General features: G+C 38.9%; 2 protein-coding genes across 2 annotated transcripts in view; both read left to right on the plus strand.

Annotated features, from left to right (window-relative positions):
* RSPH10B (radial spoke head 10 homolog B) overlaps positions 1–18,253 on the plus strand; it is an 804,204-nt gene that overhangs the window by 563,283 nt on the left and 222,668 nt on the right. The window lies entirely within an intron of this gene.
* Positions 1–18,253, plus strand: part of BAIAP2L1 (BAR/IMD domain containing adaptor protein 2 like 1) — an 88,765-nt gene that overhangs the window by 23,993 nt on the left and 46,519 nt on the right. Inside the window, exons 2-3 of the mRNA XM_075179656.1 lie at positions 5,529–5,604; positions 12,128–12,214. Of these exons, the coding sequence (XP_075035757.1) occupies positions 5,529–5,604; positions 12,128–12,214 (163 nt within the window). The remainder of the gene's footprint in view (positions 1–5,528; positions 5,605–12,127; positions 12,215–18,253) is intronic.

Here is an 18,253-nt window from a genome sequence, read left to right on the forward strand (position 1 = left end):
ACGTTTATTTGGTCCTCCCTTAATAGCTTTACAGCACTTTAGCGTTTACTAGTGTTTCTGTACAACCATATTTTTGTGACTAATTCTCCTTTATTTCTTTCTTTCCTCACACAACTGACACATCCCTTCTTACCAACGCTCGCACCCTGCCAAGTGACATCCCTCCTTCCTCTCACACATAACTAAGATATATGTTGCTGTATGGCCCTGACGACCGCCTCCGCAGTCCTGAGCCAACAGCAAACAAGAAAACTTACACACGTCCTCCCAATGTGCACCCCAAATCATCTAAACGGGGATGACCACTTCGATGTTGGCAATAATGGGAAACAGATTGCCCTTGACTCGCATAAGACCCTCCAAGCTTTTACCTGTCGCCCCAGTTCCTTACTGCTTTATTTTAATTATTATATAGCTTGTAACACTTGTCTAAATGCCTGTTCATATGGCATTACAGAGAGGTGTCTCTTTAATTAAATGTAGTGTTTTAACTTGCTGAGATTGAGGGTAAAATTCAGCCCTTCTGAGGGTTAGAGGGCCCCCATAAGTGTATCAGGTTGCCTATCGCTGCTCTAGTAGGAGTAGTAATGAAATTATATTTTTATATTTGATGTCTGGGCACTGCTCCTTTAAGCCAGCGTCTGACTCCAGGTACAGGAGTTACAGTTCTACAACAGCTTTATTAGACAAGTACAGGAACAGATGTGAGGAAGATGAGTGAAGGGGCTATAGACAATATAATATACATCATCGTCATCAGCTATTTATGTAATGCTACTAATTCCGCAGCGCTGTACAGAGAACTCGCTCACATCAGTCCCTGCCCCATAGGAGCTTACAATCTAAATTCCCTACCACACACACACAGACAGACTGAGAAAGACTTTTGATAGCGGCCAATTAACCTACTAGTATGTTTTTTTGGGGAGTGTGGGAGGACACCGGAGGAAACCCACGCAAGCACACGGAGAACATACAAACTTCACACAGATAAGGCCATGATCGGGAATCGAACTCATGACCCCAGTGCTGTAAGTCAGAAGTGCTAGCCACTAAGCCACCGTGCTGCCCATTATAATATACATGTCTTTACAGGGGCATAGGGTAGCACAGAGTGAGCCAACATTCTGTACTCCTTCCTCTTAGCAGTTTAGCTCATGTTGGGACTATGACGGACATAAGCCCACCCAGTGTAAGGAAGAGCCATTAATATCCCATGTTTCTGGAGAAGATGATGCGTGTCTGTCTGCGTGGGAAGTCCCCACTCTGCTCTTCTGTGTCTGCTTGGGGGCCGGCATATACACAGTCCAACACCCCTTGGCCTGTCAGTTCCATTGTAATATTGTTTGAGAATTAGGGTAAGTAGATATTTTGCTATGGGGTCCAGTGATTGTTGGTTACGCCCCTGTCTTCATCAATAAGAACTAGTGAGGTATTTAAATTGTGCTGTTGGTTTAGTAACAGAGGACAATAAACTCTTGATGCTTAAGTATGTCATGAGCGTATCTTGAAGTTGTAAAAATGCCAGGTACGATAAAGAAGGAATGTGTGGGTGTTTTTCTTGAGTATACCTGTAATCTTTATGGCCTCTCATTTACTCCCTATTACGTGTACTGAGTTTTGGCTTTTAAGTGAATTTTTAACTTTTTTGATACCTATTGAAGGTTTAAGGCTTTGTTGCCCACTGATACAACAAACTCTTTACAAAATTATTTGCAATATTGACCTATTTGGTTATAGTATCGAATATGCCTCATCCAATGTATTGGCTCTACAATGGAGCCCTTTATTTACTGAGGAGTGTCCTTCTACAACCAACTTGGTTTAATTCAGCTGCATTTCCTCTGCTGCATGCGCCAACAATAGTTCGGAGTCATTTCAGTGAGCTTTAAACACTTTTGGATTTAGCCAAGACTCCTACTTCTAATGGAACGCCTTTAATCAATGTACTACAAATATTCAAACACACAAAAGTGTTATAAAACAGTCCTGATATGCTGTCACTTTTATGATTCACTCAAGAAAAGTATAAACTTTGAAGTGAATGGAGGGGTTTGTCCTAAATTAATATTAGGATGGACCTGCTGTGACTTTTTCACTCTTATCTCTATGCCTCTGTTCAGGTGGACCCATAAATGTAGGCACTGGAAGGCGGGCATGCACTTTGAGATGCCCTTGTCCCAATTCAGAAGTGATCCTTATGGGATCTGATTTGCCATAAGATTGTCAGACACAACACAGTTTATTGCTTCCAAGGGATAAAACCGTATGACCCAAAACTCTCAATTTGATGTAACCAGAAAAAAAAAACTGCCTATATCTTGATTTGTCATAGAGGGGGATATTGAGGATTTCAAGGTGGAATGTAAACACCCACATCTTGTACAAGTGAAACCTGCTTTATATCCTTCATGAAAGTTGGGGAACATGCAAGTTACAAGTTTCATTTGCACAATTGATAATCCTTGCGTAACCGAGGACCAGCAAGTGCTAAACTAACTAAGTTAGCTGTAATATGTCATGTGTACCTGGAATTTGAACTCTGGAGCAAAGCAATGCACTTAAAGGTAAAGTAACACTTGTTCTCGCTAAGTAGACACAAGACATTCCTACACCAGCAGATAAAGCAGAAGATATCTACCTAAAGAATGCAGTACTAATCACAGGTGTCCAAGTTTATAAACCAAGTAACATCACTTGCGTTATTGGCATGTCCTCTTTAGTAGGCCACTTGCTGCAGGGGTACATTTTTTAATGTGAAAAGTGCGGAATCTGTCATCTATCAGACTACTTTGATGTTGCTTTGAACATTCTTGTCTAGCGGAGATGCGTAAACTCCGCATGACTTCCATCCCCTGATCCTCTTACAGGTTCTACCCGACTTTACATTGGCATCTGTTATCCATTTATTTTTCTGTAGCTGGTCAATATAACATGTGGCATTCTATGTACACTGGTATTTAGCAACCTGATGTGGGAGATAATGGCAAGTCATGATGGGACTTATGTGATCACAGCAAATACTATAGTGGCTACTTTTTCATACAAAAAATATTTAAAAAAATGACTTTACTAAATCTTACTATAGAACAGTTTGAACATATAACCTGTAAGTCTGATTCCTCCTCTGTTACCCTCTGCCGATGTGTCCTCTCGGGATCTGTTATTTTTACTGATGTTTAACTATCATGACTACAGTGAGGCAGTGATTGAAAATCTGTAGATATCATGACTATAATGAGACTAACTCAAAACTAGTAGCAGCAGCAGATGATGATCTGTACATAAGCATAACATAATGTACTATTGAGCTCAACAATGTCAATTGTACAGATAGCAACTGTACATAATACAGGTGTATTCTTTGTATGATGTAAAACTACATTTTGCTGCCATATTTTTCTTCATCAGGAGCCTTCTCTACAAAACATAGTTTAAACAGGCGATCAAATACATAATAAAACAAGACTGGGTATTGTATCAAAGAGGTACGGGGGTCCTGCTCGCAAACTTAGGTGGTTACATGAGGTTAAAGGACACTGACTGCAAATGAGCCAGATTGCAATCTAAGAAGTGCTTAGTGGGACAATACGAGTGGAGGTTATGGGTAAGTCAAAAGCAAAACACGATGCTACTATACTTTACAGTGGAGACGGTGCCACCGGCCTGATGTGCAGTAATTTGAACCATACATAACAGGGCCAGGATAAGGTATGTTTCATTTTGGGATTTAATCTCAAATACATTCAAATTACCATGGCGACAAAAAAAGCATGTGTTGGCATTGAATTAATTTTCATGGATATATATATATATATATATATATATATATATATATAGTTGGGCTGTATTTTGTGGGCATCACAGTGGCTCAGTGGTTAGCACTTCTGCCTTACAGCACTGGGGTCATGAGTTCAATTCCCGACCATGGCCTTATCTGTGTGGAGTTTGCATGTTCTCCCCGTGTTTGCGTGGGTTTCCTCCGGGTGCTCCGGTTTCCTCCCACACTCCAGAAACATACTGGAGAGGTTAGTGGGCTGCTAACAAAATTGACCCTAGTCTGTGTGTGTGTGTGTGTTTTGAGAATTTAGACTGTAAGCTCCAATGGGGCAGGGACTGATGTGAATGAGTTCTCTGTACAGCGCTGCGGAATCAGTGGCGCTATATAAATAAATGATAATGATTATAAGCCAAAATCTGTTTTATAAATATGCATTTTTAAAAAAAAAAAAAAAAAAAAAAGTTGTGAAATGACGTGTCGTAGACAGCGTTTTACATTAAATCGCATTTACAAGTAGCATAAAGCCTGGCCTGGGAATAACCTGGCATAAAACGAAAATGTTTTACAGCGCACATATTTACAAAATATGTGTTTTATACACGTAAAAGGGCTGTAACCTGACTTTTCTTAACTTGGCTTTTACAGCTATGTCCAACACCTTTCAGATACTTTTGTCTTTTGCTTACAGAATCTACAATTCTAAATCTCCACCAGGTCTTCACTTTCATTGTGTGTGTCATATAAATATATATGTTTCTGCCACCTGTTGTCAAGCATGAAGAATATTTCAGCCCAGATAATGTTCCTAACAAGCACTATAGAATAGAAGTTATTAGGACAAATGTACAAATACAAGTGGAGGCTTGCCATTCGTTGTTTTGCAAATGGCAAATAGCCCCTAATACGATTTCTGTAGTGGATAAAATATGTAAGAATTCATTATGACCTACAATCTTGGATGGGACAATAAACAGTGATTTATTTTATTTTTTTTGCATGCTTGGTCTCTAAGTAAATGAGCAGTTTATGGTTGGTTGGTTGCTTAGTGTTTTTTCCTGTTACATAGTAAGTGCAAACACTGTAGCATTGCCAATTGTATTTGGAGTAGGCAAGTTTTGCAACCAGCTCTCTGCATGACCCCCTGCCAGGTTTGATGAGAAGGAAGCAAATCTCACCAACCTGAAGTGGATGGATAGTCAACCAGATACCAGAGCTTATTTACTAATGTTACCGAATCAGAGCAACCAGCCAGCAATTCGCTTTTTATAGCTGTCTAGTGCAAGTTAGGCAATTAAAGCAAGTCTCTAATAAGATAAGTTAGCTATGGTTTGGTGCTGGTGCTATATAACTAAATAATGATGAAGATTATGGTCATTAGGCTCATTGGGTATATTTTCGATCTGCTAGTAGTTCTTCCGTAACTTTGCTATGCTTGTCAGTTCCTGCCCCAATGGAATTTTGTCTTCATTCCCTCTCATACACTGTGTAACTGTGAAACGTATAACTGAATATTGTTAACTGTAATAACCATTGATACTTTTCTATCAGCTGTTTTCTGTGTTCTCTTGTGAATAAAGGTTTTCAGTGATAAAACTTACAATTGATTAGGTTAATGGTGATTCCCGGTTTTCTTAAGGCATTGCTTTTTAGCAACATCATAGTAACAGTATACGATTATATCATTATTCCCGCTTGTTTTTTTTGGATGAGTCGGTCACATTTGTTCTCTGTTTAACTTATATTTTAGAATGTTATGGACCAGTTCAACCCCGGATTAAGGAACCTTGTTAACTTAGGAAAAAACTACGAAAAAGCGGTGTCTGGTAAGTTTTCTGGCATTTTATTATTGATGTTTTTTAATCAAGTTACGTACTCTACAAGGTGATGTGGAACTCCCAACATCCTCTTCTGTCACAGCAAGTTTTGACTAGTACTTAAGAAACAAAGAGATTTGGACGGCTTCCTTGGTGTATGCTAATCTGAAAACATTGCTTTAAGAATTAGAAGACACAATTTTTTTAGACTGGCGAGTTCCAATACACACGATAACTGTATTTATTACAGAGGCAAGTATTATGTATTGCAACTGAACCATTTTAAAATTCTGTTTGATCGCAGATGAAGGATGACACGCTCTGGATATGTATTGTGTATTAGGAGATCTCCCCTGTGTACATGCTAGTGCAGTGTAGTGTTGTCCTGAAACCGTGTCGCTCCAAAGAGGAACTTTGCTAGGGTTGGAAAGATGTAGACAAAGGTTTTTTTTATCATCTAAGGGCTAGAATCTGAAACGGCCCCATCCATACATGCTGGTACTGTACAATGCATAGATTGAGTAAAGGATGATCATGTAAATGGGAAAAAAATAAACATTCAGTGCTGGTTTACATAGGAGCTTTTTGCTTCTGAGTAACTGCCATTCTTTTGCATACACTGTGGTGATGGAACAGAAATGGATAAATGAAATGAGGCTCATTGGTTCTAATATGAAACGAAGGTCTATGTGCACAGCAGTGTGTCAGATCATGCAGCAAAAGTCCTTAACACAAGAATAACAACAAGATAGAGGTCACATGGAGGGCGGGTACCTTTATAACATGGAATAGAATTGCTATTGTTTTATTGTTTTTACAATCAATACATCCAAAAGCATTGAGGCATTTGTTAAGCTGGGTACACACTACACAGTTTTCATCCAATAATCGGCTAAATCAGCTGACATACGACCGCTTGTTCAAAAGTCGGGTCAGTGTGTGCAGTGACACGATGGTCGAAAGTCTGCCCAAATGGACGATTGTCGCCTCATTTGGTTGGTCGTACCGTTTAATATTTTCGTTCCAATCTCGTTTCCGCTGTGTAGTGGGTATAAACTTCGACCGATCCACAACAGTGAGTACGAAATTACAGTCATTGCTCACGACAACATGGCTGTAAAAAGTCGCTAAAAGGACGTCCGCTCTTCCCTTTATCGTCCTAAACAAGGCTAGTGTGTATGCAGTCCATGGACCGAGAAATCGGATCATCGATCGCATGTAAAATCGCTCGGCATTAAAAGTTGGTGGAAAATTCTGTAGTGTGTACCCAGCTTTATTGTTGAGACCTAATATACTGCTTTCATAATATAAAGTAAAAGTTATACATGTCCTACAGTAAAATACAAGCAATTAATCTATTTAATATAATGTATATCACTCGTAGTCCACTTTTGTACTTTTTTTTTTTTTAAACCCCCCCAAGTCTCCCCACCCATCCACCTCGTAAACACACCATTTTTCCCCCCCGTCATTTTGGGGGCTTCTAAATCTGAAATGACAAAGTCCTACTTCTACAAGGAGGCGAGTTCATTTTACAGTGCACGGCATTGAGATGCATGTTAACCACAATGCATGAACGTTTACCTAATTATAATGTGTGCACGTGTGACAGGGCTCTCGGTATAACTAACTTCCTCCCTGCCTTGCATATATGTCAGTATTTCAGTATAATTATGTGTATCTGGAACATCTTGTTTGCATATTTTGTTTATTTCCTATGTATTAACCCTACCTTTGCTGGACATGGGTTTGTGTGACGTATGAAATTTAAATATAATTCACGCATTTAGGGCTAGAGCTGCAAGAGTCAATATATTGGCTTTTATTTAAATCCTACCTTTACACAGAAAGGGCTATAGTGTGCAACCTCTAGGACTTGTTCATACCTAGACACCGTTAACACTGTATTCAGCCTCCAGTGCGTGAACAGAGCATTACAAATAGGATGAATAGTTTTGTATGGGCTCGTTCCCACCATTGTGTTTTTAACACTTTCACTCCACATTTAAAACTTTAGAAGGCAGCACAACCTATGTCTGTCGCAGTAACGTGCGCTACCAGTACAGTAGATGAGTTTTGGTAGCAGCCCATGCTTATGGAAAATGTTTAAGTAACGTGTACCTAATGCACGGACAATTTTCCTGCATTTTTCTCAGCGCATAAGTGTTAACAAGCCTTTTACTGTAGCTAAATGTTATATAATTGTTCCTTTAACCTCCTGTGCAGAGAATAGGCCTGGTTACTGAAAAACAGAACAATGGAGTCTGTTAACAGAAAAGGAAACAATTAGTGAAGATCTTTTCAAGATTGGGTTCATTTTAAATCATCTTTGCTCTTTGTTCTTCAAGGATCATTAATATATAATAAGTGTTAACATTGGTGAAATATTATTTTGTGCAAATGTCAGCTTTTATTTTAGTTGTCCTATTACAATTTACTTATAAAGCTGCAACATATTCTGCAGAACTGTGCAAAGATCATTATTCAGGGACATCAGTCACTGTCCCAGTGGAGCTTACAATCTAATTTCTCTAGCACACATGACAAGCCAATGGACCTCCCAGTATGTACTTTATCCTGTATGTAGTTCCTGTAATCTGCATCATAAAAGTTGAAGTATGTCACTAATTCCTATATGTTTCCTTTACTGCTTAATGCTTTTCCTCACCTCAAATGAACATATACAGTTTAATAAATACTATTGTTTCTCCCATTTGGACTTATAAATTCACATATCAATACTTTTTAGCCATCATCAAAATTATTTTTTTTTTTTTTTTTTTTTTTTTTTAATCAGGACAAAGTCTAGGTAACCTGACACTCTCCAGCTGTTGTGGAACTACAAATCCCAACACAACCGTTGGGGATCTTCATGCAGTCTACCTCTCATCAAGATGATTACGTATTTAAAACTGAGAGGAGCTGTTGCAATTACTGATTAAAATAAAAAGCAAACTGTTCCACTAACGGCTCTCACACTTGCACTGTGTCCTCTTTGCAGATTTTTATATATTTCTAATATTGACTACACATATTGTATGTCACCTTTTGAAGTTGGAATCCCCCTGACAAAATCCTGTGTGTTCCATTATGCTGTCTCCTCCCTCTTATTTGCATACTGCAGCCACAGGCAGCAAGCAAGAAGTGCCAGCTAGCTAGGGAGGTGGCAGAAGCGAGTGTGTCATCCAAGTACATATTTCTGCATTACATATCGGAGTTTGATGTGCTATTCAATCCTACAATGTTAAATTCTGGTGACTCCCTGCTTTTTAATTGTCTTTGCTTTAGACTTTAAAAGTAATTCCTATGTGCAATCCATAATGAGCTTGGGTCTAATTAAAGTTATCCTAAATTATTGATGGCATCCTGTGCTGCTCAGATAGAGGAAGTGGGGTGAAATTTGATGTGCTGTATCAAATACCTAAGCAGTTTAGATATATTAAGTGTACGGTGCTGCTGGCCAGGACTTTCTAAAATAACATTGTTCAGATCCTTAGTTACTGTCTGGTGTTCTTAAGGTTTACCACAGTGAAAGTTATTGGTGTTTGTACTTCCAGAATAAAGTCTAGAAATAGTAGTACGTGTTGCTGAATTTCCGGGTATACACAAATAAAGTGTTTTGTAACCTGGCATGACAACTGTATCCAGAGCATAGGGCAATGTCATTTTTTTTTATTTTATTTTTTTTTAAATGAATTAGACTTTGTCTGATTCACATGTTAGAAGTGTCTTTCCAATTCTACAGGGGATGTAGCTAATCCTTTCTTCACTACAGTTCTATTTATGGAGTACAATTTAGAAGCTAGGTAGCCCAAATAAGCAGCCGGAAGGTAGGCACCAGTGCCAGCTGCTTGGCGCCTTATCGATGGGCAGCACCATATATCCCTGTTTACAGGCCTGATCACTGCTTGGAACACTCAGTAATCCTCTAGTATCCACTTTTTGAATATACATTTTCATTTGAGCACAAAACAAGTCCCTCTCACTAAGTGTATTAATATACACAGCAAGCCCCACTTTTTTGTGAAAACCCATAAAATACTAGGTTTATATCTTGAACAGGTTATACTTTGTTGCAGTTAGCAATTTCTGATCTCAATTACAACTGAAGACTTTTTTTTTTTTTTTTAATCTGTCACTGAATATAACGATGTCCGTATTTGTTTTTTAAAGGGTACTTTACAGATAGATCATTTTGAAAACAGTATGGGAGGGGGAGAGGTTTCAATTTCCCCCAAATTAGCGCAGCGTTAAATCTATTACCATTATTACGGTAATTTTAACCCTGCTTTCTGCTCGCAGCTCCCTGAGCTGCGAGCAAAAAGCTGGCGTTGAATCTACCGTAATAATGGTATTTAAGCGCACTGTTAGCGTAATAATGGTAATAGTGTGCACACCAATTGAATTCTCCCCTCTGTCTCTTCTTTCATAATTAAGTGGTACTTCCATGTTATACAGGTCTTACACTGACCTATATGTTTCAAACACAAATAAAATGCAGTTAAAATCAGAAGTACTCACCTCCCAGGTATAAGGGCTTACATCTAGCAAGGGCTGGCTTGTGGGCCATACCCAAATGGGCCTTAAATAGCCTTGATAGACAGCTGCTAAGACAACATAAGCCTGCAACCCAGCGTCAAGGGTAAATCATTGTACATAAAGTATTAGAACATGAGGACATGCACTGACACTGGAGGAAAGTAGGTTGAGGAAGTTTGAGGAAAAACTTCTTCACAGAAAGGGTAGTGGATAAGTGGAATAGCCTCCCATCAGAGGTGGTAGAGGCTAATGCAGTAAAGCAATTTAAACATGCTTGGGATAGACATAAGGATATCCTTACAAAAGAATAATGGATCAAATAGGGTTTGAGGTTACCATAGCTTAGAAAATTGGCAGACTAGATGGGCCAAGTGGTTCTTATCTGCCATCAAATTTTATGTTTCTAATCACTTGACTTCATTGTTGCCCCGTCCCCGTGACACGATTAACTGTGAAACGCGTCATTGAGGCTCCCATGCGGGACAATGGCTTTCCTGGGACTCCAGGAGATCTTTGTGTGGGGAAAAATGCTGTAAAGTAAGAATGCTTTCAAAAATAGATGTGTTAATAGTTTATTTTTATCAGTTAATAAAATGCAAAGTGAATGAACAGAAGAGAAATCTAAATCAAATCAATATTTGGTGTGACCACCCTTTGCCTTCAAAACAGCATCAATGCCTCAATTCTTCTAGGTACACTTGCACACAGTTTTTGACGAAACTCGGCAGGGAGGTTGTTCCAAACATCTTGGAGAACTAACTACAGATCTTCTGTGGATGCAGGCTCGCTCAAATCCTTCTATCTCTTCATGTAGTCCCAGACAGACTTGATGATGTTAAAATATTATAAGACTCTACATGGGGGAGAAAAATGTCCCTAATATATGATAGTGTCCATGTAACTTGATCAAATTAGTATTCTTCTAAACAGTTTGCAGTGTTAGGCGCGGTACACACTACAGGGTTTTCAGGCGATCATCAGGCCAATCGTCTGATAAACGACCGTTCGGCCCGATATCGCTTTAGTGTGTACACTGCAGCGATGAGCGATTATCGTTCCAAAGCTCATCGTATCGTTTCATTTTATTAAACTAAATTAAAAATCTCGTTCAACGGTGGAACGTTGTCGTTCCAATTCTGCAGTGTGTCTGCGGTCACGATCAGGATCTCCAAAGAGATTTCAGCCGATGGTTATGACAGATGAAGAGCACAGATCTGAAGGCAGAACGTGTATAGTGTGTACACATGAATCGGCTGCTGATCGGGGCATTTTTTTTTTTTTTATCAGTTGGTAACATAGTTATAGATTATACATCGGGATAAAATTTCTGTAGTGTGTAACCAGCCTTATTGATAAAAGTTGGGGATGTAACATACACCTAGCAGCAGGGCAAACTCTGCTCCTGACTTTGACATAATGCGGCTTCCCCCAGACAAAGCACTGGAAACCTTTAACCGTTGTCACCCCCCAAAGAAACTAGTGGTCCGTTACCCCCTTTTCTTCCTCTTCCCTCTTCAGTAACAACAAAATGAAAGTAGTTTTATGTTTTTGTGTTTCATGTTATACCTGTTGACCTTCCCAAATAAACAAAAATAAAAAGTATTTGCTCCCCACTCTATTATTGATGGCTGAACCTCCTCTATCAGATCCCATCAGGACACTGTCCTAAAGATGTTAAAGGTATAAAACAAAACAAAAAAAAGCTGAGAATGCAACCATCTGAGTTACTGTGAGATCACTGGCCATGCCTCTCTGTATGTAACAACTAATTCACATTTCTGTGATGCAAGTCTGCAAAACTGTCACTCAAACTCTGCCTGCTTAGAAAAGTACCAACTGCTTAACATGATAGCCTTCTGCAGGAGGTGAAAGAGAGCATGGTGGGCCACAAATGTGTCTGCACTGAACACACTGATTAAAATGCTGTTTTTAATTCATTTCATGTGCATTTATTTCAATTTCTGTTTTTACCGACTGCATGTTTTTCTTCCAGCAATGGTACAAGCCGGAAAAGCTTACTACGATGGAGTGGCCAAGGTGGGAGAGATGACCACTGTCTCACCAGTTTCAAAGGAACTCGGTAAGTTATGCGTGAAGTTTTCCCTACTATGAGTCAAGCTCGGTATAAAAATAGTAAGCAGTGGTAATGCCATGCTCCCCTAAAGTGGATGCATGTGTTGGCGGCTGTCAATGGTTAGGATTTAAAGAGTTCATGGCTGCCAGTTTAACTATGGAAAGCTTTCACCTAGCATTCCAGCGGAAGGTGTGACTAGGAGTAAACAGCGATATTACAGTCTCCGAATGTTTGCTGTGTTCTGTTTGCATGGTTGGTCTGGTTAGGGAGAAGGACATTTATCAGGCAGGGAAAAATATTTTTATAGTTTGGCAGAGCTGAAGATAATTACAAGGAATACAGTTAATGTTCGAAATCGGTATTTTCTATTTACAGACATAGCTCTTTTGTTGTCTGTGTAGAGGCTTTTATTTTGTTTGTCTCTTTTCTGTTTAACTTTGCTCAGTTTTCACCACATAACAGTTTATTTTGCTGCCAAGAATTGATCAACTGTTTATCGGAAAAATGGCAAAATTCTGCAAGAATCCCCTAGGTTTCAGCATTTTTTTTTTTTTTAAATCATTGTTGATTGAAATAAAACAACACTTAGCTCAGCTTCTATCACAACCAACATGAAACTCTCACAAGGACCGCTCCGGGAGCTGCGAGCAAAAAGCCGGCATTAGAATTACCATAATAATGGTAATTACGCGCACTATTACCGTAATAACAGTTTTAGCGCGGCGGTACTTCGGGGGGAATTGAATTCCCCCCATAGTGTATAAATATCTTGGCAGTGATCATCCAATTTTGTATTTATTTTCCACCTACATTATTCCATCCCCTCTGAAAGTTTGAGAGTTCCAAAATAAGATATTGTCCATCAATGACGGCAATCTGTTTCCGCATTCACTGGTTGACAGATAGCGAGGAAATCACAAGATCCTTTCATTGGTTCCACGCACTGAATGACTGAATCTGCCCAGTAAAGCCATATGACTTGTTGATAAACAAGTTACACATCCGGAGGTTTAACAAATTGAGGCAAACGTCTGGCTCTACAGTATACAAGTTCCCACGTGTATGTCTGGTTAAAATTGTGATTTAGCGGACACAAGAAGAGCATTCAATCCTGGTCGCTTGGAAATGATAGGTTTACTAATGCCGTGATCAGGTTACGGAAGAGAGCCCAGCAATGTTTGGATGATGTTGGTAAACAGCCTTGTGTTAGCTACAGGGAAGTTACTTTTCAGACAATGGCCGAGGGAAGTGTACCAGATCTGATAGTCTTTCTCACACAGTTAGTGACCACATGGTAGTGTAGACAACAGAATGCATTTGCTATTGTGTGTAGAACAGGAACTGTATGCAAGTCATTAACTCAGATATACACCCCCCAGTAATGATATGGTAGATAGCTTACTTAACTCTTATGTGTCTGTTCTATGTATAGATGTTTTAGTTTTTTTTTTACGAAGAGAACTCCCAAGTGGGCCTCATATATGCTCCTCATTTTCCTCCAACGCTGTGTAATACTATTGTTCTATGTATTATATTATAGTACTGTATGTAATAGGAAGATAGGGCTGCTGGAACATAGGAAGAAAGCCGCCCACAAGCATGTTTGACACTGTGCTGCATGTCAGGAGATGGTCATACTTCCCACAGTATTTCTGTGCTCTCTCCCAGGCGGAGTAATAAGAGATGCAATGAGCACTTTATAAAAAGTGATTTATATAGAATTCTCTTCCTTGATTGAAATGGTAAATGGGGAAATTACAATGTTCTGTAGAGATTACTAATCATTTCTAAAGCAGAGATCGCCCACTTGTGATATTATTTGGTCTGTATTTACTCTATACCTGCCTACTCTCACGGAATTCCCGGGAGGCTCCTGACTCTCGGAAGAGTAGGCAAAACTCCCGAAATTTGGCGAAATTCACGGCAGTGAATGGAGGGGGTGGGGCTTAATCGCATCATTAAGCCCCACCCCCTCCTTTCAATGCCGCAAATTTTGTTTTTTTTTATAATGCCACCACTCCCTCTTCCTACCCCATGTCACGTGGGGCTTCTCCCCCGAAATCTTAAAAGTGGGCATGTATGATTTGCTCGTTTGTGATGCAGACTCAGATGGCATATTTGCAGTAATGTAAGAAAGGGAGATTAACCGCACCAGATTATTAATTCAATAATATATATCATAGAACATCCCCTATTACAATAGGTATTCTTCTAAATCTCAATTAGTATCACTGATATTTATCTTTATTTCTCTGAGGGGTGCACCCAAATACTTATATCATAGACGCAAAAGAAAAAAGAGGTATATATCGAGACACTCTGGGATGTTTATTTCAATTAAAAGCATCTATTTTATTGGTATGCATTAAAAAATAAATAAATAAATATATATATATATATATATATATATATATATATATATATATATATATATATATATATATATATATATATATATATAATTTCCCAACAGTTTCATACAGGGTTGCGAAATAAGTAAAAACCAACAAGTGAACAATAGTGAGTAACTGTGTGTTGATATACAATTGCAGACCAGCTGCAATGGCTTTGCTATTTCACAGGTACCTTCTTAATAGGCACCTTTATTAATGGGTAAGATTGTCTCTGCCAAGAATGATAGTCTAAAATATTATTAGAGCTATATACTTTCATATAATCATCACAACAAGAAATAATTATATGTAGTACTAAGGCTTAGCTATTATAACCTCTCCACTAAAGTAATCATCTTATGGTGTTAATAGCGATACTATATTGCTGACTGCCTAACAATAAATGAGTAATTTTATATTCGTTAGTTGGTTCAGACCACGTAGGTATGTATCACCCGCTGTCCAATAGTGAATTCCCGTGAATATAAAATAACAGGAGTTTAACTACCTATAATTTCCACATTGGTATCTGTGTTGAGTAGACATAAATAGTAAATGAACTGGCAATCATTTGGCTGCCCAATTGTTAGTTATCTGCAGCAACATAGTTATGACTGGTGCTGTTAAACAGGCTGGTGAATGCTTTAGATATCAGCCCCTTAATAAGGAAACAAACGTGTATTGCTGACTGCCTAACAAACAGCTTATCTCTGGCCATAAAACGCTATTGTAGGGAGTACCTAATCAAATCTAACTTTCATAATAGGATTAGTGGCAGATCCTGAAATAAACAAAGCAATCTGGCCTTTGCTTTGTTTGTTTCATGATCTGTGTAGGTATGTGGGAGGAGCTTCCCAGAGGGTGATTCCCTGCTGTAACAAAACATGGTAAGGGACCCTGGTGTTATGTATGAAGAGAGCAGGGTGGGCTCCATACATAAAGCCCAGTCCAGGTCTTCTGGTCTGCCAGTCTCTAAGCAGACTGATCAGGAGTTGCACCTGTGGGGTGCCTGTTTTAATGCAGCTAGAATGTGCAATTACTGTCTCAGACCTAGGGAGGAGGTTGGATGCCTCCTGATATGTTTGGTGGTTAGCACTTCTGCCTTACGGCACTGGGGTCATGAGTTCAATTCCCGACCATGGCCTTATCTGTGTGCCGTTTGTATGTTCTCCTGTGTTTGCGTGGGTTTCCTCCAGGTGCTTCGGTTTCCTCCCACACTCCAAAAACATACTAGTAGGTTAATTGGCTGCTAACAAATTGACCCATGTGTGTGTGTGTTAGGGAATTTAGACTGTAAGCTACAATGGGGCAGGGACTGATGTGAGTGAGTTCTCTGTACAGCGCTGTGAATTAGTGGCGCTATATAAATAGATGATGATGATGGTGTGTGTCTGAACATAAGGTCCAACACTTGAGAGAGGGTGTTGCTAAAATGTATTAAAATGCTCAGAGTTAATGTCTCTTGTCATTGCACCCAATACCTTTCAGTGTTATCCGAATTACGCTACTTATCTAAAATAACCACACAGACATGAAGATAAATTTGGCAAAAGAAAAGGTTGCAGTTTATTTAAAAACCTATTATTTCTTAAATCTGGTGGCGGCGAGAACAAAGCAGTCGGCTAACAACCAATCTTTAAGCCAACACAGCGGAAGGTAAACCGTACTTACAACTGTCCCTAGACTCAAGTCTTTACCATTGGCCGGTGCTAAACCTGGCGTCCTCTAGACTGCCCCCTCTGGACATTAACGCACCTGCACAAAGGCACGCCAAGGGACCCTCCACCAGAGAGAACCAAGACTCGTGTTACTGCGAATGGCCGCACGTCCGCACTGCCCCTATCAACTATAGCACCTTCGGTTAGTCACTGACTGCGCCGCTCCCCCGCCTACTGCGCCTCACCTGTAATAATAAAATGATTAAACATTGAAATAACTAAGTCTATGACGGGTGGGAGGGAGGTACGAATACGATTTTATTACAATGTATAGCCTGGTAATGACATATATGGAGAGCAAAGAAAATGTATGGAAATACCTAATTTTATACTACAGCACATATATATATATATATATATATATATATATATATATATATATATATATATATATATATATATATATATATATATATATATATATATATATAATTTTTTAAAGTGTGCTATGTACACGGTTACACACTGTAAAAAAGAAAAAAAAAACCTTGTGTATCAAAAACGTTAAATAAAACCAGAGCAATATTTATAGCCCCAACTCGGTGACTTGCGTTGCTGTATATAGTTTTCGGAATTTATCTTTTTCCATTTTAATGTTTTCCTATAGAAGACCATACACTTTACTTTCTTTTGCAGTGTATAAAAATATATTATTTCAAGGCAGTCCCACTTTAATAATCAGTTTTCTGTAATTTTATGGAGGCATTTTCATTGTTACTTAGACATTAATGGCATTAAATGCTATTGATTATTTCCCTAATTCAGCTGTAGTTCAACTAAATGAGTATAATTATCCCATGATGGGGATTTTTCACTTTCAAGATGGATTTTTACTAACTCTTGCTAGTAATAGTGCTACGGCTTTCAATGAAGGACTGCGGTACTACAGAGAGAGCCGAGCATCACTGACGGTGAAGACCATGGGAGGGCCATAGTAATACTGTAGGAAAGGGGTTGACAACACTCTGGTATGGCACGGCAGCACTCTATAGGTGTGGTTATCATGGAACCTTTTGTGACATGTTTCATGTATTAGGGCCTCAGCCATTTAGTGCATGTACGACGATGCCAAATAATGTTTGTCGGGAAAATCGAAGAGTCACAACGGGAGGATTAAGAAAAGCTTTAGGTATATGTTTTTCCTTGACCAGAAAATGTTTAAACAATTTTATTCATTTTGTTTCTTTCTATCCGGTTTGTACTGTAAGGGCGTATTTTGTACACTTGACAGGATTAGACCATCTGGACTCGCCATTTGTTTCTTAAAAGTAAGGGAAAGGATTGGGTTGATTTTTTATTTTTTTTTCCCGTACTTGTTTGTTTGATCATTGAACATAGAAGCGGTAATTAGATGGATCACCTGCCGATGCCTAGCAGAAAACAAACTTGTTCTTCCTGTATCTGTAATGATCCTGTTTCCCATCACAGTGCCATATGGGTTTTTCCTTTTAGAAGAGATGACTAAGTTACAGTTTTCCCCAAAATCTTGACGGCTATAGAGCAGGAGCTGGCTGCAATACAGATGTTAGCGGCAGGTGGTTTTTTTTTTTGTTCTGATTTGTATTTTGGGATAATAGACAGGGGTATTTTTGACCTTTTATCATTACACAGGGAACTGTGTGGGGAGAGGGGCATTGAGGTCCCAATTAAATACCCTACCCACCACCAGCGTCTGCACCTCTTTTATTAAAAGCAACCAGGGTTTGATTATTTGGGTCCACATTCTTTGGTATCAATGGTTAGGTAAATTATAGATAAACAAGGGGGCACAGCTTTTTTCACTTTTTTTTTTTTATTTTATTTTTTTTGTATCATTACAAATTTGAATGATACTTCTCATAGTAATGAAGCAACATTTATATTTTGGAATAATATATAATAAACGATTGCTCCTTTGCACATCCTAATGAAGTGTAGGCTATGGGATGTCTTGA

Source organism: Mixophyes fleayi, chromosome 7, assembly GCF_038048845.1.
Source record: "Mixophyes fleayi isolate aMixFle1 chromosome 7, aMixFle1.hap1, whole genome shotgun sequence".
Classification (NCBI taxonomy): domain Eukaryota; kingdom Metazoa; phylum Chordata; class Amphibia; order Anura; family Limnodynastidae; genus Mixophyes; species Mixophyes fleayi.